Source organism: Lutra lutra, chromosome 7, assembly GCF_902655055.1.
Source record: "Lutra lutra chromosome 7, mLutLut1.2, whole genome shotgun sequence".
Taxonomy (NCBI): domain Eukaryota; kingdom Metazoa; phylum Chordata; class Mammalia; order Carnivora; family Mustelidae; genus Lutra; species Lutra lutra.
In genome coordinates this window covers 117,674,323-117,697,438 of record NC_062284.1, presented here as the reverse complement: position 1 = coordinate 117,697,438, position 23,116 = coordinate 117,674,323, and the positions used below count along the sequence as shown (strand labels likewise).

The 23,116-nt window shown below is 51.2% G+C and overlaps 1 protein-coding gene across 3 annotated transcripts in view; it reads right to left on the bottom strand.

The window, feature by feature from the left end:
- The window catches only part of CCDC88C (coiled-coil domain containing 88C), a 125,376-nt gene extending 102,668 nt beyond the window's left edge, over positions 1 to 22,708 (bottom strand). The window contains exons 1-3 of one of the 3 annotated variants that reach the window (XM_047735977.1): positions 22,471 to 22,708; positions 21,606 to 21,706; positions 14,293 to 14,401 (exon numbers count right to left, since the gene is read on the bottom strand). In XM_047735977.1, coding sequence (XP_047591933.1) covers positions 14,293 to 14,401; positions 21,606 to 21,706; positions 22,471 to 22,530 — 270 coding nt within the window. In that variant the 5' untranslated portion in view covers positions 22,531 to 22,708. Of the gene's footprint in view, positions 1 to 14,292; positions 14,402 to 21,605; positions 21,707 to 22,470 lie in introns of those variants that run through there. The other 2 variants (XM_047735976.1, XM_047735975.1) reach the window with 2 other exon arrangements.
- Between the last annotated feature and the right edge of the window lie 408 nt (positions 22,709 to 23,116).

Below are 23,116 nucleotides of genomic sequence, written 5' to 3'. Positions count from 1 at the left end.
TCAGTGCAGGGAATGCACTCTAGCAGAAACACTGGACTCCAGCCTGTCACGGACAGCTTGCCCTGGGCAGTTCTCAGCCTGGCCCCGTGCCACCTCTTTCAGACACAGCTCTTGGGATCACACCAAGTGACAGGGTGGCCCATCAGCCAGCATTTATTAACCCCCCAGTCCCTGGGAGGGCACAGGCTGCCAGTTCCAGCCCTGAGAAAAACCTGTAAACTGGTGTAGGACCCAGAGAAGGCAGGTGGGCTCTGAAATGATGGGGATCAGGAAAAATCATTAAAAAAAAATCATTAAACCCAGGTTTAAAGAGGTAGGCAAGGGAATGTGCTCCGATGGAAGAAAGTGCCAAGACAAGATGTAGAGGTGTATGGGGAGGGGGAGTGGGCATGGAAGGAGCAAAGACAGTACTACAGCCTGGTAACAGGTCCTATCCACCCGCACCAGCCTCCAGCTCTGCAGTGAGTGCCAGGCTGACTGCCACGTGCTGCCTGCCACACCCCTCTCTGACCCAGGGAGTCAAAGGCAGCTGTCCCCCTTGGACGAAGGAGAAATGGCACCGAGGGTCAGATCGCTTCCCCGGGGGAGGAAAGACCACACTGCCTGCTGTCTGTACAACAGTGGGGGGAGGTCACTATCCAGAGGCCTCCCCAGGACACTAGCCAGGGGCAGACAAGTTAAAGGTGGCCTCAGAGTTTACCTCCCAAAGAAGAAACCGGAGTAGTGACAGGTGATGACAGGTGAAGCAGGTCAGATCTAAGCACCTCTACCTCCCCGGTGACCTACACCACTGGCCCCATCTGCCGTTCAGGATTAACTGCCCTGGGCAGCCAAAGAAAAGAAGGGCCTGGACTCATCAGAAACCACCAGCTCTTCTTTCTTTTGGCATCTCAACCTTGGGACATCACAGCTATAACATAGTTTCCATCTAAAAAGTCCAATTTTATAAACTGTAGTCTATAAAATTCCAACATCACAAATTCTCACTGTAAAGGGGCAGGGTGGGGGAAGCATCTAGAAGACCAGCTTTGCACCAGAAGTGCCAAAATGCCTTCAGAGTTTCTGATAACTTCAGCAGCCACCGTTCCATACTGTAAAGGGAAATGAGGAGGAGGAGCCTGTTTGGTGGTTGTGGTTTGGAAAGGAGGCATTCATTTTCAAGTTTTAAAGTCATTAAGTCTAACCTACAAAGCTCCGGGGAGCCAAGCTGGCTAGACAAAGTTGAAAACAACCAATGTAATTTCCACCCCCCAGGGACTGAGCCTTCCCAATACCTGACATATGGCATCTCCATCAACAAAGCGGAACACCACATGAAAAGCCTACATGTTAGTGTGAAAGCAGTAGGGGACCCCTCGAAGACTGGGATTCAAAGGCTCCAGCCACCCAACCCCAGCCACCCCACTGCATCTCTGACCTCCTCAATGGTCAGGTCCTAAGTCCCTGAGATGTGTCAGGCACTCAAGGGACACAGAAGAAATAAAGCAATGCCCTGTCCTCCCAATTACTCAGTCTACAAAGGAGCCACAGGGCGGAGAACTTTCTAGGGCCACTCTAGCCTAGAGACAGGATCCTGGGTCCAGGCCCAGTACCATAACAAGTTTCCCAAATGCCAGGACTGACTGATTTTCTGAATTGCTTACTCCAGGCTCATGGGTCCTGTTGTGTTGCATCTTGTCTCTAACACATGCTACTGGTAGACCTGTTTCCACGCTGGTGGGCTGGGACACAAAATGCAGTGCCTGCTTTTAAGAGAGTTTACTGCTGGCAGCAGATAAAACCATGAGCTAACAGGTCTAGACACTCAGGGCACTGTAGGCACACAGGAAGCTCAAAAAGATCATAGAGGAGGGAAACGCACAGGGTGAGTCAAGCACATATGGACGTGGTTATGAGACTGATCCAAACATATCACAGTGGACCCCGGGGGAGGGCCTTCCTCAGTCCCCCAACTCATGTCAGTGAAGCATGCCCCGTGAGGTAGATCGGCTCACAACTCTGCCCGACCAGCGGGTGTCTTAACCTCGACGTACGGGCACCAGGCCCTCATTCAACCTCCGTCACGGTCCTTAAGGCAGACACTATCAATATCCCGTTGCAGATAAGACTCTTGGGAGATGAAGCTCCCCAAGGTCACAGAGCGAGTGGTGAGCTCCAGGGAACCCCACCTCTACCTCCTGCCTTTGCAGATAGGCCCCCCGCCGCTCTCCTTGCTGGCTCTCTGGGCTCGGCCCTTACAGGATACAGACGGACTGCACTCAAGGCCTCCAGAAACTTGGCATCACTCCAGGTAAAGCAGACAGACAACCGCAATATGGTATCATCTGAATTTTACAGGTGAAGTTACATGATGCGCCCTAAGTCACAACGGTAGTAACAATGACACACGCGTCTCTAGACCCCTGCAAGAACTAAATGACCCGACCTGACAAAGCAGTGAGCTTGCCCTTACTTCCGCCCCCCACCCCCACTTTCCATCTTGTTCTCCCCACTCTTGCTTCACCTTCCTGCCTCCCCCATGCCCCCAATCCACTGGGGGCAGTGGCCAACCTGCTCCCCCCAGCTGGGAAAGCAAACCTGACTCCTCCTCCTCCAGAACCAACACCAGGACACCCCCCCCCCCGAGGGGGCGGCCCATGGAAGTGTGGAACAAGACATCCCATTTCCCAGCTCCATCTTCCTTTCCAAGGGATGAACTCTTGACCTGGGGCAGAAGTGGCAAGAGTTTAACAGGCAATTGCTCATAACATTTCAACAGAACAACGTATGGTCGCATCGCAGGAGGACAGGAAGGTTAATACATACATACCCGGGCCAGTTCTGTTTGCTGGCATCAATAAAATAATCAATGAGAAAGTAATCAGAAGCGACCCAGCCAGTCAGCCCCCAATTAGCCGTTGGCTTTTTTCCCCCCTCTTTTCTTCCCTAGGTACATCATGCAATTCACCCTTCTTTCTCATAAAAAAAAAAAAAAAAAACCAAACCCTTGCTTTTCCCACACCGGTGGAGACTTTTCTGGTTACTCTGGGATCTGTGCTCCCTGGATGGCGGTTCTGAGACCCCAAGTGAAGAAGGCCTTGTAGTTCTTCAGTTCTGACTCTTTTCTGGGTGGACAGAAGCAATGGGAGGCATCCCCCCCCCCCGCCCCGGCCACAACGTGCCCCCTTTCCTCCCTCACAGAGTGGTCCTGTATTTAGAACACCTCCCCCCTCCTCTTAACCTGTGGAGAAACCTAATCCCAAGTCAATGGAACCCTCGCAGGGCGGACCTGGCAGCCCTTCTGAAACCCTTCCCTCCCTTCAAAATATCACCCACACACTCCGAGCTGGGGCCTTGTCAAGGCCTCTCTCATCCTTGGTGAACCCACCGATTTCAGACACGCACCTCCTCATCCTCCTCAGGCTTTCTCCTCAACACCAGAAAAATGACTCAAATTCGATCATAAAGGGAAAGGACCAAGGCCCTGAATGCTTCGGCGCCGTTGCAGGAAAACGCTGCCTTTCCAAAAAGAACAGTTGAACAACAAAAACTGTTATTAGCCTTGGAGGTGAGCCATACAGGAGGCCCGACAGAGGGGCGAAGCCTGCCCGGGCAGGTTCTTCGGAGACTCCTTCTGACAAAGCAGTTGTAACATCCAACATGCGGAGCTTGGCACCAAACACCAAAACCCAAGGCAAGGGAGAGACTCTTTTTTTTTTTTTCTCCTCAAAACAAGAAATCCATTTCTCTCCTTCTCATTGCAAAAGGAATGGGTACCTCTTAGCACTTCCTCCACCCTGACCACTCGCAGCCCGGTTCTAAACATGACCCACAGGAGCTAACTGAAAAGGAGGCCTGTTCACTCCCCCTTAAGAGCAGCGCAGCCTGCCCTCGGCATCTGAGCGCTTCGCAGTCGTGGCTTGGCTAATATTTTTTTTTTTTTTTAAAGATTTTATTTATTTACCCGACAGAGAGAGATCACAAGTAGGCAGAGAGGCAGGCAGAGAGAGAGGAAGGGAAGCAGGCTCCCTGCCGAGCAGAGAGCCCGATGCGGGACTCGATCCCAGGACCCCGGGATCATGACCCGAGCCGAAGGCAGTGGCTTAACCCACTGAGCCACCCAGGCGCCCCTACTTGGCTAATATTTTGCTGCAAGCACACATTCAGACTACCTGCCCGATGCGCGGGGTGACCCCCTGCCCCCCGCGGCCCCAACTTCCACCCCCAGGTCTCTTCTATGCCAGGCTGGAAAAAGGACAATTCTTATAGGCATGGCCACAGACCATGAGAAACCTTGAACAAAAAGGTATGGAGAAGTAAATCCATGGTGAGAGAACATGTATCAGAAACAGGATTCTCGGGGCGCCTGGGTGGCTCAGTGGGTTAAGCCACTGCCTTCGGCTCAGGTCATGATCTCAGGGTCCTGGGATCGAGTCCCGCATCGGGCTCTCTGCTCAGCAGGGAGCCTGCTTCCCTCTCTCTCTCTCTCTCTGCTTGCCTGCCTCTCCGTCTACTTGTGATCTCTGTCAAATAAATAAATAAAATCTTTTAAAAAAAAAGAAAGAAAGAAACAGGATTCTGGAAAGAAGTGCCATTCAGAGTTAGGAGAGGAGCCAGGACAAGGCTCGGATCTACAGATTCAAAGGTCTGAGTGGGCCATCTCTGTATGGGGTGCGTGGGCTCAGTGCTGTGCCCAGTGGCCTGAGCCAGGAGGCAGCCCACGGGGCCTTGGAGGAAAGGAGAGCGTGGCAGCTCAGGGGCAGGAGGGAAAGCCCCAGTGATTCAAGGTTTGGACCCAAGGTCCAAGAGGGGGAGCCCAGAGAGACCAGAAAAAGGGTGTCTACACAGATTCTCCCCGCCTCCTGTCTCTATACCTCCCTCTCTCTCTCACCCCTCGCCTTCAGCCTCCACGGTCTGGCCAAGTTCCAGGTCCACTAATTACATCAGACCCACCTTTCACCCCTCTCCAGCCTCTGCAATTAGCCTTGATTCTCTGCTTCCTGCTGCTCTGGGGGTGCAGTCTGAGGCCAGCTGCTCCCTGTATCCCACCCCTGGCCCAGCCCCGGAAGTGCTGGCTTCAGAAGGGGCCTGAAGAGATCTGGTCCCTTCCTCTGCGGCTCCAGGCTGGTGTGAAGTCTAGTTCTCAACAAGGGGGAGGCCAAGCAGGAGACCCCCCGGGAGGCAGCATTCTCAGCCTGGCCTGCCACACGAGGCTCCTGGTTCAGGAAACTCCTTCGCACGGGTGTCCGTGCAGATCCAGAGGGGCCCTGCCCACCTTCACAGCACAGTGCCTCGGCCTGCCCCAAGCTACCTCCCAGCACTATACATGCAGAAAGCCTGATTTTCAAAAAGACATTTCACCAAGCAGCCGATGACCAAGAAAACCTGCAGCTCTCTGGGCTGCTTCTAGATCTTACTCGAAGAGCCTCACTTTACTAATCTGTAAAATGGAGACAGCAATTTCTCCCCACAGGGCCAAGGCCTGGTTCACAGGAGGCACTATTATCTTCCCTCAAGCCACCTGGGCCAAGAAGCTGAATCTCAAAGTCCTGGCTTGCTATTCAATACGTCTGGACAGCATTTTTTCTAAAAACAGGAAGGAGAAAAGATAAGTCAAGTCATCCGATGCTTGGAGACCACCACCATCCGATGTGTGGTCTCCTGTTGGGCAGAAACAAAGCCTGCGTCTGGAAAGGTCTGGGATGGTGCAGTACATGATCAGGTATTCTCAGCCCTGGTTGCTCCATCCCTGGTCAGCAGGACAAGGAGGGTCACAGGTCAAGAGCAAATGCCTCTGTTTAGTGTAGAAAAGGGGAATTCCAGCGGCCTGGAGAGCTGCCCCCTCCTGCAGTGGCTCCCCCTCCAGCTGACCCTGAGTTACAGCCACTCAGCCCCACGGGGCAGGCCCTAAACCCCGAGGCCCTGGTGAGAGCAGGGAGATCTGCTGCAGACCTCAGAGGTCCGAGGCCTGGGAAAGCATTTACCTTCCCTCCAGATGCTCGCTCCAGGTGGGGCACAGAGCAAGCTGCCATCCACGGCCCCACATGGGCAATACCCCACGGGTATCTCTCAGAGCTTGTCTCCTCTGCCCCAGCTTTGGTCCAGGCCCCCACGATCTGCACCAACTCCCCACTCCCTCCTGACACTAATCCACTCTTTTTTTTTTTTTTTTTTTTTTTAAGATTTTATTCATTTGAGAGAGAGAGTAAGGGAAAGAGAGCATGAGAGGGCAGAAGGAGAGGCAGAGGGAGAAGCAGGCTCCCCACCAAGCAGGGAGCCCAATGCAGGGCTCAATCCCCGGAGCCTGGGATCATGACCCGATCTGAAGGCAGATGCCCAGCCAACTGGGCCACCCAGGTGCCCCAACACCAACCCATTCTTAATATGAGGACCAGCATTTCCTTTTTTCAACTTTCCCTTTTAAAAATTCTCCTGGGGGTGCCTGGCACAGATGGTTAGCCATCTGCCTTTGGCTCAGGTCATGATCTTGGGGCCCTGAGATCTAGCCCCGCGTTGGGCTCCCTGCTCAGTCAGGCACCCTGTTTCTCCCTCTACTGTTCCCCCTGCTTGTGCTCTCTCGCTCTGTCAAATAAATAAATAAAATCTTTTTAAAAAAAATATTTAAAAATAAAAATGCTCCCAGAGACTCTCGAGTCCCCCAGGATAAAGTCTGAATTCATCAGCATGGCATCTGCTCCCCCCCGACCCCACCCTGGCACCTCATAGTCTTCCTGCCTCACCCATCACCACCGGGAAAGACACCCAACCTCTAGCCACCTTGAGGGGATTTAATCAGCCCTCAGGCTATTTTATGTCTCTACAGCTTTGCAGATGCTGTTCCTCTCCCAGGACACCCCCATGGACCTCATTTTCTGCCAGTCTAGTTCACTGCCAAGCTTCCAAGACTCAGGGCAAATGTCACCCACCACTAGAGAAAGCTCCCTATGAACGTCACCCCTCCCCAGGCTGTGATCACCCAAGTGTTACAGCGGCTGGTTTACTGGCCTCTCTCCCACGCCACTAGATGTGGGTACCTCAGGCATGGAGAATGGCCTTCAGAACAAGAAAGGAAAGAACCAGGCAGCCCCTGGCAAGGGACACCCATCTCTCTGGGTTCCCAGAGCTTCCCTATCCCCCATTCCATCACTACCCTAGAGACAACAAGGGCCAGGAAGTGAGACGAAGGAAAGAAGAAAGGAGGGGTCCATGCAGACCACTGCCCCTCTAGGGCTCACTTCCCAACAGAGTCTGGAAGGTCCCCTCTTGAACTGCACACGGACAGCTCCCAGTTCCAGGGAAGCAGGAAAGCTCCCGGGTCAAGTCCACAGCAGAAAAAGAGCTCCCACTGCTGACCCGGGGACAGGACGCTGGGGCCTCTCTGTTGAAGACCGCCCAGCCTCACCACCATGCCGTCACCACGCCACCATTGCCGGGAGGCTGTCCCGCTGGAGACCCCAAACCAGACTCCGACAGTACTCCCCACGCAAGGAAACCCGCCTGGGTGTACAGTAAAAACCTCAGCCCTTCATCTGCATGGCAGAGACCCAGAAACAGTCGTCACGCACTCAACAGCAACACGGAACACGGCGAGTCTTAATACTACCTGAGGGGCATGAACAGGCAAGTCGGCAAGAAACACAGAAGACCTCAAAGTATTCATGCCCTGTGACCCGGGAATTCCATACCGGGCCTGTAGTGCAAGGAAATGAAAACATTTGGTGAAAGGGTTAAGTTCACGGTGGTGGTGTTTGTAATTCTGAGACACGAGTAACTCAGTATCAGCCATAACGGCAGAGCCACATGATGGGAGGGCCGTGTAGACACGAGTAACTCAGTATCAGCCTCAACGGCAGAGCCACATGATGGGAGGACTGTGTAGACACGAGTAACTCAGTATCAGCCATAATGGCAGCCACATGATGGAAGGGCTATGTAGACGCTAAAATTCCTACTATGAAAGAACATTTAACAACGTGGGAAAACGCTCACTGCACAGTAAATGAAAAGAAAGACGACACCTGGTCTAGATAAGGTAATCCACACTTTGAAACCCAGGTGCCCATAGACGCAGAGAGGGAAGACATCAATACCAAATGTTAACGATGGCACCTCTTAGAGGTGAGATAACCAGTAAACATCATTTTCCTTATTTCTCCCAATCAGCAATCAGAACATATCTTTTTAATACAAGAGACTACTCTCTACACCCTCAGACTGTAAGTCCAAGTTACAAAATCAAGAATATCCACTCTCCTCCTGTGGAGCCTCACGGGCCTGCTCTATAAAACTGAAAGCAGAAGGGCACCCAGATGGCTCAGTGGGTTAAGTGTCAGACCCTTGAGCTCAGCTCAGCTCATGACCTCAGGGTCATGAGATCGAGGCCTGCATCCAGAATTCAGCACGCGGCTCCGCACTGAGCTGGGAATCTGTGTTTCTCTCTCTCTCCCCTCCCCACACCACTCCTCCTCTGCTCGTGCTTTCACTCTAAGTAAATCTTAAAAAATAAACATTGGCAAAACCTCTGCCCTGCAAATGTGATACACTACTTGTCATAAAGCAAATTCCACTGGTATTGCAGAAATGGCCCATGTGGACTGTTGTATGTTCCCCCGAACACCGTCCCCATCCATGACAGCAGGTCACACCCACCTACGTAGGCTTCACTTTAACTGAACCCTACCCACCCCCCCAGAATGGGACAGAGCTACGCGAGCTTGCCATATTCCCACCGACAATATCAAATGTACGTTTCCTTCAATTCTTCCTTGTGACAAGTCTTTCATTTCTCAAACTGAGTGCTCATATTTCTAGAGATAATTCTAATTTTAACTAGTCAGCCCATGCTTATCTAAAACCACCACCACTGAAAATGGACAGATCTCAAAAACAGGAGGAGTGGGGGAAAAGTACAGGCCAAGTGTATGGAGTTTTATCTAAAGGCACCACACAAAACATGTATGTATGTGTATATATATATACACATACACATATACATATACATAAATACACACACACATACATACATAAATACACACACACCCATATATACAGAGAATGAGAGTATAAAATCGCGAACCAGATACCCACGAAATTAACAATGGGGATTATCCCTAGGGCTGGAGGGAAGGATAAATGGACAAAGGTAATCCACACACTGGAAATGTCCTGGGGACTTTGAGAACAGAAATTTTATTTAAGGGGGAAAAAAGCCTCAAACACAGCTATGAACTATATTCATGTGTTCATATTTAACAGATACACAAGTGTTTATTTGAAACATCTGTACCTCTTTAATTTTCCAAAGCAATAAAGAAAAAAAAAATGACATAAGATAAAGCAACCCCAGACTCTTCATTGTGCTGATTCTTCTGAGGTAAAGAACAATATTCGGGACAGCTGGGTGGCTCAGTCAGTGAAGCTTCTGCCTTCAGCTCAGGTCACGATCCCAGGGTCCTGAGATTGAGCCCCATGTTGGACTCCCTGCTCAGCAGGAACCCTGCTTCTCCCTCTCTTTCTACCTCTCCCCACTGTTCCTGTGCAGACTCGCTCTCAAATAAGTAACTTTTTAAAAAGACTTTATTTGACAGAGAGACACAGCGAGAGAGGGAACACAAGCAGGGGGAGAGGGAGAAGCAGGCTCCCCACTGAGCAGAGAGCCCAAAGCGGGGCTTGATCCCAGGACCCTGGGATCATGACCGAGCCAAAGGCAGATGCCGAACGACTGAGCCGCCCAAGCGCCTCTAAATAAGGAAAATCTTAAAGTACATCATTCTGGGTTGGTCCTGGCCTCCTGACCATGGTGAGAGACCAGAGCTCACAAGGATGGAACTCGGCCCATCCTCTTCTGGACAGACAAGAACTCAGGCCCAGAGAAGGAAAGCAGACGGTTCTGGCACATGACCCATAAGGGAAACAGCTCCAAGAAACTCTGCAGATTTCTCATTTCAAGGTAAGCTCTGCAGGTGGGTCCCTATATCCACCTGAGGGTCCCGATTTCCAGACAGAGATCTACGTAGACCTGACAACAAAGACCAACACACACCCGAATTTATCCAGGCTGCTGTTCAAACTGCTTCCCGCTGGCATAAGGCCAAAGAAGCCTCTGTAATTCACGTGACAAGCGGGCCCCAACTGTTGTGGAGGAGCAGGTGTCAGGGGCAGGGCATGGCAGTGGGACACAGTGCACAGCCCCCAAGGAATAAACACACACCAGCCCCTGCTGCACCCAGGACTTCTGCTTCTACTAGATGCACTTTCCTACTGGCTCGACTGTCTAATGAACGTGCATTTAATGTAAATCCTCAAGAATCTGAATATAAAATAATCATTCTATAAATCCAAAATTTAACATTAAAAATAAAAGGACTCAGAGGAAAAAGTTTGGCTTTGAGTAAATAAAACCAGCATCATATGATGGCGGGGCACAGAGCTGGCCCGCCGGGGGGCTTGAGGCAGCACGCAGGTCTGGTCTAAGCTTGCCTTTCCTCCAGGCCTCTCAGCAGATGTTCCTCCGCCTGTGCAGGCTCGTCCTGGAGCGGGAACCTCCACCTCAGGCTGTCAGCCTTTTCTTCTGCAAAATGCAACAACTAAACCAAGCACTCTCTTCCTGCTTCCCTGTTCCCAGACACACGAGATGTTCATCCATCGTACGTGACAGACAGGAGTTACCTGGGGGGACCTGGCCGAAGGTGCCTCTTCTGGACGTCACTAGAAACATTCTAACCCCTTGTTCCCACAAGAGTGCACAGCAGAATAGCCTGGAGGGCTTGTGAAGACAGATTGCCGGACAGCCACAGCTGGTCTGGGGGGGCGGGAGGGCTGATGATCTACATTTCTAACAGGTTCCCAGTTGATGTTGATGCTGCAGGTCTGGGTACCACACTTTGAGAAGCCCACTGATTCCCCAGCTTGCTGGAAGGATGGTGAGAGCAACAGCTGGGGAACTTCTGAAAATGCCAGTTCTAGGCCCCAGCCCCGGAGAAGTCCAAGCAGCAGATCAGGAGGCAGCCTGGGACGCTGGCTGACACACCAGTGGTCAGACTGAGGCCGGCCATGCTGGTTTCCACGAACCATCTACTGTCTGCCCCAGACAAAGGTCAAGGGTCATCACCTCCACAGGTTCAGAGGCAAAACTTGAGCTTCCTTGTAGGATAAGCCCATGCTACTCAAGAGAGGTCCCCATCCTTTCTAATGGTCGCTGCCTTGTGGTGCCTCAGAAAAGAAGGGGACAGCCAGTGGGCAGAACCGCTGCTTGGCAAACAAGACCCAAGGTGGGATTCTGTGACCTCAAGGAGTCTACCAACAAAAAACCATGGGCAAGCAGTAGTCTCACTCACTCAAGGGGCAATCTCTCACTCTTCCAGCTACCCTGCACTAGTAAGGAGCGGCATCTGCCTTGCTCCATCCCGAGCCCTCCCAAGCTGGAGGGCCACTTTCACAGGGGGACTCGGGCCGTACTCCTCTTGGGAGACTTTCTTCCACCTCTTATAATAACAACCAAGTATGTGTACACTTGAACGTCAGGGGGCAGGGAAAAAGGCAGGATATGCAATTGTATATATGGGACGACCATGACCGTATAAAACAAAAACTATTCATGCAAAAACTGGAAGGAAGTTCTTTTTCTTCTTGCTACTTGTTCTCCAAGCTGTTTATAAAGAGCAGCGACTACTTGCAGGACCAAGACTTAACTTTATTTTACAATAAATCAGAAAGAAAAAATATACAGAACTGCCCACACACCTAACCTGTGCCAGCCCCGAGAGGAAGAGGCCAGCCAGCCTCCCAGGGAGCAGGACTGACTGAGGAGGGGGGGAACAGCTCTCAGCAAATGCTTGCCCGGGGCTGGGGCTGCCAACGCACCCCGTCCCCGAAGAGTTAACAGCATAGGAGCAGAACAAGGACGCAGGGTCCCCCTTTCCACCTGTGAGTCTTTCTGGGCCCTGAGAATGGACTGGACATCTTTTCCTCCCTCTGACCGTGTCTCGTCTCCTGTAACTCTACACAGAGCAGCTACCTGATTCCAAACTGATACAGTCTCGAGTGGGTGTCACGTTCTGTCCAGCCAGCCCAGATCTGGATGGTCGGGAGCCGCAGCTCAGCACCAGCGAGGGACTCCTGGGGCCAGCAAGACCCGAGGACAGCCCCCCGGGTGGCTGACAGCTTGCAGCAAGGGGCTGATGCGGCATGCTGCTCACGGACAGCTCGAGGCCCCCCGGGGAGAGGTTACCATCCCTCAGCCGCACCTGCGGCCCAAGAGACACCTGTGGAGCTATCGCCACCAGCTCTGGCCAGTCTTGCAAGCCTGCTGTTCTGAGTTTCTGTCTCTCTCGTGTTCACATCCTCCCGAGTTTGGATTCATGTGAAATTGGGTAAAGCAGACCTTTATCTGAGCAACTGTGCAAAACTCGGACCTTGACAGATCAAGGACAGGCCGGTCTCATGCCTCCATGTCTTCCTCTACCTCTATATGCTTTCCCCTTCTCTCTTTCCCATGACCCTCCAAACATGGAAACTCAAGTCACCTGTCGAGACTCCACTCAAGTGCCCCCTCCTCCAAGAAGGCTTTCCCACCCTCTCTGCAGCATGGGTTAAGGCTCTTAAGCTACCTGCACTCCACAGCCCCTGGCACTTAGCACACAGCATCAAAAGCCCCTGCTCACCAGGAATGGTGCCTACAGATTGGGATCAAGCCCTGAGGACATGCTGAACCACCAGCCCCGCCACCAGACAGCCCCCGCCATGCCCAGACCCGAGTTCACGGGCAGCCCCACTGTCTTTGCTCAGCTTCCCCTGCCCATGGCCATCCCCAGGAAAACACTCGCTGAGTATTTCCCACCAGTCTACAGCATGCCCGGGTCTGAGTGTGGCGCCTCTCAGAGGAAAACAAACCCATTCAGCCCCATAGATTCAGCTCGCCCAGGCCCCCCATCCCAGCAGAACTGCCATCTATCTGGAACTAAAAGGATGGGGCTGGATCTAAGCCTCACAGAGGCTGCTCAGGAAGTCCACAGCACTGGGCCACCAATGGTCCATGCAGGGAGCCCGGGTGACTTGCAGAACTGGCCATGCAGGGAAAGAGTCCCAGCACAGTAACCCTCTCTCACACACCCCAATCATGGTGGGAAGGACGACAGAAACAATCATCTCAGAAAACCCAGGACACTGTCCACTCCCTCCCTCTCCCATCCATCTTCAAATTCGTACTGAGTCCTCAGAAGGGACGCTCCCACGGCAACCGCAGCCTCCTGCAGGAGACAGCCCAGCACGTGGTGTGATGCCTCAGCTGACTTCAGAACCAGCAATGACTGCATGAGGACAGAGAGTGAACCACGGTGGCCTGAGGACTCCCTCATATTGACAGGGACCTCACCACCCTGCAGATGCCCCTAAACCCCAGCACAGAGACTGAGTTACAATTCAAGAACCTGATGCTAGGAAGAGGTCCCAGAGGCAGAGTCTGTTCAAGGAATCAGCGAAGCCCCAGCATGAATTCTGGAAAAGATATCTTCCTGAGCAGCCGTTCTCAAACCGTGTTCCCTAAGGTCCTGGCAACCAACAGAGATGACCCAGTGGGAAAGGAGGGTGCCAAGCAGAGAAAACCAGAGCCCCCTGACCCTGAAGTCAATCACAGTCACAAGGGCTTCACCTGGGGTTGCAAGAAAAATGCACAGCGGGGAGTAAAGCTTCACCACTAGGAAGTTTAAAAACCAGGGCTCTGAGAGACACAGTTTAAATTCATTTCCCATCAACATCAACAATTCTCACCTGACCTTCCGAAGGCGAACAGCCCTTCCCCATCAGGCCCCCTTGCCCAACCCATCACCTATCTGCTGCTGAGACACAGGGAGCCCCTGCCACTTGGCACCGTGAACCCCAGTGCTCACGTCTGCATGCTGGGAGCACAAACATAACCCTTCCACGGTCTCTTCTTTCCCTCAACCCTGTCATTTACTCCTGAACAAAGACTCACTCACTGTGGGTGACACCATGTCAGGGTCCCCATTCAAGAGGATGCTTGGGGCTGCGGCTGTGAATCACGGCCCATCCCTGGGGTCCTGCCATACAGAGCACGATGCTCTGCACACAGCTCAAAGGATATCCACTGGACAAAGTGATCCAGCATCTGACACGCTTCCCACAATGCAAAAAAAAAAAAAAAAAAGGATGCAAGTGAAAACACACGAAGCGTGAGCAAGCAGATGCCTAACCATGAACACCATTTCCTCTCGGCTTCCTGCGGGGAAACCTTTCAGTGACGATACCACCAGATGCACAGCCAAACTCCAGGGGAACAGGGTTCCCAGTCCTTACCTGGTAGTACGTCTTAATGTTTCTCACCAAGATGGTCAAGTTCTGAATGCGAAGGTTCACGTCGTTGTTGACGTGCTTGTTGATGCGCTGATTTGTTGGCCTGGGGTCTCTGGAGAAGGAAGAGAATGGAGGAAACTGCTTATCCCAGCATTTGCCACACACCCTGTTTCCGGCCGAGAGCCAGCTCCAGGCCACCCCCAGCCTCACTAACTACACGGTTATGATAACGTGGCTCAAGTCAAATCCTCATTCGGTTACTGCCAAGCCATGGACCTTGGGGCTGGGGGGGGGCCATCACCGCCCTGATCACCCATCCCCCATCACCAACCCATCACGGGCCCTGAGTCAACATTATTTCCGCTCCCGCTGCTAGCAGCACCCAGAAACCACCACCAAAGGTCAATGCAGACCCCAAAAGTGATTGTCTGAAAACCAATAACCTCTCCCAAGATAGATTTCAAGATTAAGAAGAGCAAACCAAAATACAGGAAATGCCAAGAAGTGGGGGGGGAGTACATTTTCTGAGTTAGTAAATCAAAATCATTCATGTTCCATCTCACCGGGGTCCTCTACTTCTGTCACCAGATTGGTCTAGGGCCGGTGGTGCCTGTGATTTACATCTCAGGGACACAATTCTACCTTGAAAAACCAACAGCAGGAGTCTGTGATGTGACCTGGTATACCACATACCCTACGAGAAATCCTAAGCGCAGAGATATAAATAATTCATGTGGGAAACCCCCACGGTGTCATTTTTTTTCCGATCTCGAGCAAAAGTCAGGTCTGGTTGGGATGAAACTAGAAATCAATCAAGTGATTTGTATTTCCACTCATCCACGTCCAGGACGTTTCTCAAAATGTTTCTTATGTGACGAGAACAGACTGAGGAGACTGTAGACCGGATTTAGCTTCTACCTTCCCATTTACCACACAATGTGTCTAACAAAGCCCTCTGTCCCATGTCACTGTCTCATTCAAATGAGGGCTGTTTTCAGGGTTTCATCTGTCATCCCGGCCCTGGGAGACAGTCACGAGGGCAGAATGTCACTCCTCTTCCTCGGTAATCACCCCCACAAAGAGACAGGAGCCCAGACGGGACTTGGGCAGTTAGGGAGATCAACCTCCATGCCACGCGGCTCATTCCACAGCCAGTAATTAACACAAAATTGACAAACAGTTAAAAAAAAAAAAAAAAAATCCACGAGGGGAAATCATTTCAGTCCTCACTGTAAGTACAACCTTTTTTTTTCCTTTAATAATATGAGCTGTTTAGAATCCGACCATTAAATATTTGACATATACACCAGGAGTCCCCACCGTGCATGGTGTGTTCACAAACCGCTTTACCTGTGACACCCAGTCATAGCCACGGATTTTATTCAGTCAGCCTGTATCCCCCTAAAATAATCACATGGGCACCTTGGGGCAACCAGGGAATTTCTTTTCAACTGTCATGTGACAACGTTTCTTATTGTCCCCACACAGTAATGGAGTCTGGCCAAGCCATTTGCACGTTACATTTCTCTTGGAGCCATTCATTACTGAGAAAACAAAGGTTAACAGTTCAGTGGAAATTAATTTAGGAATAGAGGCCGCATTCAGAATTTAAACCACAAAGGCATTTTTAGCTACAGAAGTATACTTGACATTACAAACAATTTATCGTAAAGGCTCACTTCTCCTCTCTTTAGATACCTCAAGAGAGAAGAAGCAATTTCATTAAGTGACTAAAGTACTTCTTAAAACAGAACTCAGAGAGCACACAGAGCTTTCTCCACTTTGTCTCTGTAGTCCCAGCTTTAAGTCAGGCGGCCTCACACACTTGTTGGAAAACATGGTGCACAGTGCCTGCGTGTGCAAAGGCACATCGCACACCCAGGGTGGGGACCTGTGGGTCCCCCAGATAATAACAGAGGAGCCCCTGCCCAGCTCTGCTTTTGTTCTCCCAGGTCAGCTAACTGAAACTACACTCCAAAAGAGCCTCCACATTCACTGTAGAAATAAAGACTAATTATCACGATCATTAGTGCTCCATCCTTCAGTGAAGGCTCTCAGGGTCAAGAGGTTATGAAGAAATAACTGGAAGCAAAAGTCAACTACGGTTAAGAAAGGCTCATCCTCACTCTCCCAGCACGGAGTAACCCCCATCTTTCTGTGCTACAAAAAGGGGACAGGAGACACAGATGCCAGTCCACGGCCAAGGTTCTTGGGGCCCCAGGGCACTCATCAGCAAAATGACTACAGGATTCTTCCAGCCCTAGGTGGTCACTCAAGAAGGTCAGCTCTGCACAGGCAAACGTGGATGTATATATCCCAGGAAGAGGACAACCCATAACCACTGCACAACTGTATGTCCCCAAAAGCCATCATTACTAACAAGGATCTTTTTTTCATGATAACCCTAGAATGCAAAGGCCCAAGAGCCCCATATCAAGAGGTCAGAGGACAGGAGACAGGCACTGGGTGCAAGCATCTGGTAGCTTGTCCAAATTCAGGAACATCTGGAGTCCAAAGTTTGGGGGCCTCAGCACTTCCTTATAAAAACTCCTAACTAGGGGGTACCTGGGTAGCTCAGTCAGGTGAGCGTCTGCCTCTTGACTTCAGCTCATGTCATGGGCTTGGGCTCCTCATTCAGCGGGGAGTCTGCTTGAGAGTCTCTCTCCCCCTCTGCCCTCCCACTCCTGGGCACACGTGCGTTCTCTAATAAATCAATCTTTCAAAAACAAAAACTAGAAAAAAGCAAATCAACTTCACCTAGAATTTTAAAGACAGAGGATTTACATTTATGGCAACCTTGCCCCCTCCCTTGGGAAAGTCAGCCTGCAAATTTTAGTTCTATTCCAAAGGCTTCCGAAATTTAAAAATGAATCAAGAAATGATTGGGGCACCTGGGTGGCTCAGTGGGTGCCTTTTGGCTCAGGTCATGATCCCAGGGTCCTGGGTTCAAGCCCCACATCGGGCTCTCTGCTCACCAGGGAGCCTGCTTCCTTCTCTCTCTCTGCCTACCTCTCTGCCTACTTGTGATCTCTCTCTGTCAAATAAATAAATAAATCTATATTAAAAAAAAATGATCTATTGACATAGAGATGTCCATGTCCACAATGTATCATGGGTTGAAAAACAGGGATGCTGAAAGACAACAGCATGTCTGCATAAAATACCTTAAGGAGAATATATCTACATACTATAGACATCTGAAGACACCAGAATAAAAGCATTGCTACCTCTATATGGTAAAATCATGGACAATTTTATTTGGCTCATCTGTCTCTTCTACTCTCCTACAACCAATGTAAATTTTTGATATAATTTTTAAGGACTCAAAGCCCCCACGAAGAGTCTCATACTCTCTAGCCAAAAAAGGAAATCACTTAAGTTCACAAAAATCTTTTTTATTCTGACGCTTTTCCGCCAACACAAACTCATTCAACTAACAAGTACTTGCTCTCAGCTTTTATATATGCAGAATGGGACGAGAACTCCTCTTGCAACACATTAGGGGGAAAATTATTCTACAAATGCCTTTTAGAAACATAGGAAACTCAGGGTGCCTGGCTGGTTTGGTTGGTGGAGTGTGCAACTCTTGATCTTGGGGTTGTGAATTCGAGTCCCACGTTGGGTGTAGAGATCACTTAAAAAGGAGGGGCGGCGCCTGGGTGGCTCAGTGGGTTAAAGCCTCTGCCTTTGGCTCGGGTCACAATTCCAGGGTCCTGGGATCGAGCCCCTCATCGGGCTCTCTGCTCAGCAGGGAGCCTGCTTCCTCTTCTCTCTCTGCCTGCCTCTCTGCCTACTTGTGATCTGTCAAATAAATAAATAAAATCTAAAAAAAAAAAAGTCTTTAAAATAAAAAAAGTTCAGGAAACTGTTTGACTTGAGGATGTTTCCAACCCCTGAATAATATATTATCCTGATTTTCACAGTAAGCACCGAGGAAAAATCTGAACAAAGCAAATAATGCTGGACTTACTACAAGCCTTGCAAAGGCACAAGCTGACCTCAGGCCCAATCCCAAGTTCCCAACTGCACTCAAAAGCCATTGCCTTAAATCAGGTGTCCATTCTCAAAAGTACAGATGTATATTGGCTCAGGCACGTGGGGACACAAACACACACACCCCTGGGCCCTTGGCCTCGCTCCGAACAATGCTGAATGTTTTTGGGCATTTTCTAGATGCATAATCTTATTTAATCCTCCCAAGTGTATAAAATACAATCCCCTTATTACAGATCAGGAAGTTGAGGCTTAAAAATTTTAAGTAATTTGCCCAAGGAAGCAGAAGAAGTGGTAGAGAGGGGAGTGTAAAATTGTCCATCCAGTGCTTTCAGAGCCCAAGGGCTTAAATATCTTTCTACAAGACAGTGAGAAATGTGTCCAAAGTGAATGAGCAATCTGGTTTTCCCTTGGGTACCAGCAGATTACCCAGAAAGACTGCATTTACAGAGGAACGATTCAGCACGTTCTCCCATGAATCGTGGTCCATGCCATTCAATGCCTTTCACTGGGAATTCTCCTCCACCTGGGCCTCCCCTGAAAGCTGAGCCCACAGGGCTTTCCTGCTTCCAGGCACTGATGTCACTGGGAGGCCAGGGCCAAGAGACTACGACCGCAGCCTTCTTCAGTTGCCAGAGACAATGCCCAGGTGCGGCCACGTGACCCCCGCCAGCCTCCATATGGCTCTGAAGTGTTCCGTAACACACCTCTTATCTGAGCTCCATACCCACTTAGCATACTACTCTCTCAATCTTCCTGGTCCTACCAACTTGGGGAGAATTTATCAAAATAGGCAAATAACACCCCTTGGAGCTACTAGCAGAGGAGATAAGGCAGACTATAGCCTTATCACTGACCTGCCCGTTAGCCTGACCTTTCTGCATTTGGCAGAAGTGAACACAGAGGCTTTTGTACAGCATTAGATGGAGGGCTTGGACGCGGGTCCCGGAGTCCAGTTCTGCTTTAGTTCTCCTTACAAGAGGGCCCAGACTAAGAATGATGCAGTCATCTAGGAGATTAAGAATGTGGGAGAAAGGAAGACTAGAAAAATTCTTACAGGGCACCTCCAATCCTTTCTGGATTAAGATGGAATATTTGTAATTGACACTAGTACCTATTAAGTGATAAGAACTGTGCTAATTGCTAACATGTCATCCCATTTAATCCTCACAACCATCTCTTAAGAGAGGCACTTTAGTTCCCATTGTACAGATGAGGAAAACAAAATCCTTGAGTGGTATGCCCAGCATCACTTGGCCAGTGGGAGACAGACCTAGAGTTCCCTAAGCTGTCAACACCAGGGCTGAAATACACTTTTTTGTATACTTTTTTAAAATTGAGATCATCTTTACATAGAGTGAAATACATAGATCTTAAGTTACAGCTTGATGAGTTCTGAAAAATAAGACATACTCCCACGAACACACAGAACATTATCACCATTCCCACACCCCGCAGAAGTTCACCTGTGTCTCCTTCACAGACAATCCCCACCCACCCCCAGGAGCAACCAGTGTTCTGATTTCTATCCTATCATCTGGAACAGGTTTATTCTGATCATACAATCAGTATTGTATGATCAGAATATGTGCTGCTGGTGCCCCTCACTCCTTGATTTCCTCAGCTGGAAAGCCACCCACACAGCTTCCCCCTGTCCCTTCCTCTGCTCCTGACCCTTGCCAGAAGGCACCAGAAGCCCGGCTTGAGGCCGTAAGAGCTGCGAACTTCTCAGTCCCCACTCCTAGAATGATTATCTCGGCATATCACAAAGGAGAGAACAGGTAAAAACTGCCAAGGGAAGTGGAGACGCCCTTAAGTTGAATTTAGCCACGGGCTAAGTGTGAACCGGGCCAAGTGTGAACCGGCACTTCTCAAAGGAATGGTCCAAGAGGCTTTCCCGATTTACAAGCAAGCAGTAAACGCTTCAGGAATTCCAAAGGTCAGGGAAGAAAGAGAAATAGTCCCAGGGCTTTTGTTCTCCCCTCCGCCTGGGTGTAAAAACTGAATGAAAAGGCCGGGAATACTGCTGTTTTTAATTATTGGGTAAGGACACAGCGGTCACTGCACCAATGGAATCCAGTCATTTTTGGGGTCCACCAAAATGGGGGCAGTTGCCAGAAATTAAACATGCCACTAGACAACCCCAGGAAAACTCCTTTTCGTCAATGTTCTCAGACAAGGGCTGCCAAACCTGGTAACACATATGTCGTTTTAGGATCTAATCAAACACAAGATTAGTAAGATGAGTTGTCCCTTAAAAAAAAAAGAAACCCAAAACTAAGGTGTCTCTCCCACAACATGACACCAAGTGATTTATTAAAAGAAGCAGTGTTCCCAGAAAATTTTCAAAGCAGACCTTATTTTAGGTAGATCTATTTAAACCACTTTCTGAATGTGCCAAAGATAATTGTTCCCCCTCAGGGGCCACAAAGCTGATTCTCATTAGCTAATGGGTTCATGCTAGAGTAGGACAACTTGCTTAGTTGCAGGTGAGTAAGTGAGCCTAAGTGGCTGATCTGCAGAGAACATGAGGACGTTTTATTTTGCTTCCAGGGCCCGTGAATCATACCAACAGTCACTTCCAATATGTTCCCTGCACTTGGAGTTAAAAACAGAACACAGCCTCAGGAGCCAACACCTACTTGTGGCAGGCTGTCAATCAGACAGACTCTGCAGAATTCTGCTGCAGGAAAGGATGTGGTCAAACGCACAAGCCAGTAAGTTTAACTTCCACCAAGACCCTGTTTAAGCTCTAGGGCTTTAAGACAGTACGCTAGCATTCAGACTCCCAGGACTCTTAACACAGTAACTTTAAATCCAAGTCATGAGAAAGGCCTTAACCGATTGCACTTGCTACAGGGCACCCGAAAAGGTACAATCACGTGAAGAGAGCTCAGAAACACAGGCATCCCACCCTACGGTGAAACGTTATAGTCACACCGATGCTCTGGGTCCGCCCTAGACGCTTCCTGTAACCAGACTCTGTTACAGTTCCTTGCCCCCAAAAAGGGTGTTTTTTTTTTTAAACGTCCTTGCTCAAACCTCAGTCAACTATCTGAGTCTGAAGTCTGTTGTGCTATTTACACCATGTGGATGACAGTCATTCAATTCCAAATTGCCTTTACCAAACAAGCTGCCAAACCGCCGACCCAGAATTCTTCATATCCACACGAATGGAAAGAAGTCACCTTAAAACCGAGACACACCAGGGGCCCCACTGAAAAAGAACCCTCCTGTTCGAACTTCATGCTCCATTGCTACAACCTTAAACTTTCTGAAGCACCGTTCTTTCCTTCTTCCCTTCTTCCCTGGAGAGAACTTACATTTGCAACATGATTTGGTTCAAAAAGATGCCGTCGGCTAGATCCATGTACATTGTCAGGTTGTCCTGGTTGCCGCTTCCGAAGGAGCCAAAAGTTTTCACCTGCCGGGTAGGGGGCGCGGAGAGAAAGGCAGGAAAAGTCACCCCGGAGCGCCCTGGCCAATGCTCTCCAGGACCAAGGCGGGCAGGGCTCCTGTGGGAAGAGTGGGTCACCAACGCATGCCCGCCCGCCCACCCTTCCGCAGGCGAGAAGCCCACCCTTCTCCAGGGCCTCTACCCCACCCCGCGCCAGGAAACAGACAAAACTTCCTCCCTGCTGTTCTCCAGTGTCCCAGGGCGAAAAACAACAACAAAAACAACAAAACCAAAAGGGACTTTTTAATAAATTTCCCACGTCTCAAATCTACTTGAAATGACTGCTCCGAACCCAGCCTGTACACATTCTCACTGGGAGACCCAATCCCCGCCGCCACCCACCTGCTGGTCTCAGAGGTTCAGAAACTACACGAGGATATTTTCGGGGAATGGGTCCTTTTCTCGAGTGGTCAAGCCATGACAGGGCCCAGGTGACTCCTCGGATCGTGTCCGCTACGGGGACGTAGTCCAAGGCCCGGTCGGGAACAGGTGTACCGGCTCAACCCCTGGCCAGGCCGAGAGCGCGACGAGGTCCCGCACCCAGTGCGCGGGCTCCCGAGTTGGAAATGCCTCCGGACCCCAGGGCTCAGACCCCGACCTCCGCCGGGAGCACTTGCTGAGTCCCCCGCGTCCCGGAGGCTACCCGGGACCCCGGGAAGGGAGATCCACGGCAGGCGGCGGGGGAAGAAGCCGGTGCACCAACAATGGGGCAGGGAGCTGGGCGCACTCACCCAGGTCACCAGCGGGCTCTGCAAGAAGAGCTCCATGAGCTCCGAGACCGTCACGTCCATGCTGAGGCTGCGCCAGCCGGCTCCACGCCCGGGTCCCCCGCGCCGCGGTACAAAGCCGCTCTGGCAGCGAGCTGCCCGCGCGGGGCTGCGGCGGCTCGCACCCGGGAGACAAAGGCGGGGCGCGAGCCCACGTTCCGCGGCTTCGGCGGCCCCGCGCCCCGCCCGGGGCTGGGGGAAGGGGAGGGCCCGCCACTCGGGGAGGAACAATGCGGGCGGCAGCCCCGCCCCTCGGCGGCCCTAGGCAGCCGGTGCGCCGCCTCGCGGTGCCGGGGACTGGAGCCCGGGCGCGGACGCGGCTGCGCCGGGCCCGGGGAGGGGGCGCGGCCCGCACGTGTATGGGAGGGAGGGGTCTCCGTGCGGCGTCCCCGGCAACCTGCACGTGGGGCCGCAGCCACACGCCCACGCGGAGCGCAGCCTCTGCGCTCTGGGCCCCAGCACGTGGCGCCTCGCAGCGCGCGCGCGCGCCTGTGGTGGGCCGGGGCGCCAAGTGCGGGCGGGAGCCCGCGGGCGCTGGCGCTCCTCTGCCTCCCCGGGGGGCGCGCGGGAGGTTCGGGCAAAGCCGCCAGCCGGAGTTGTCTCCGGCCCA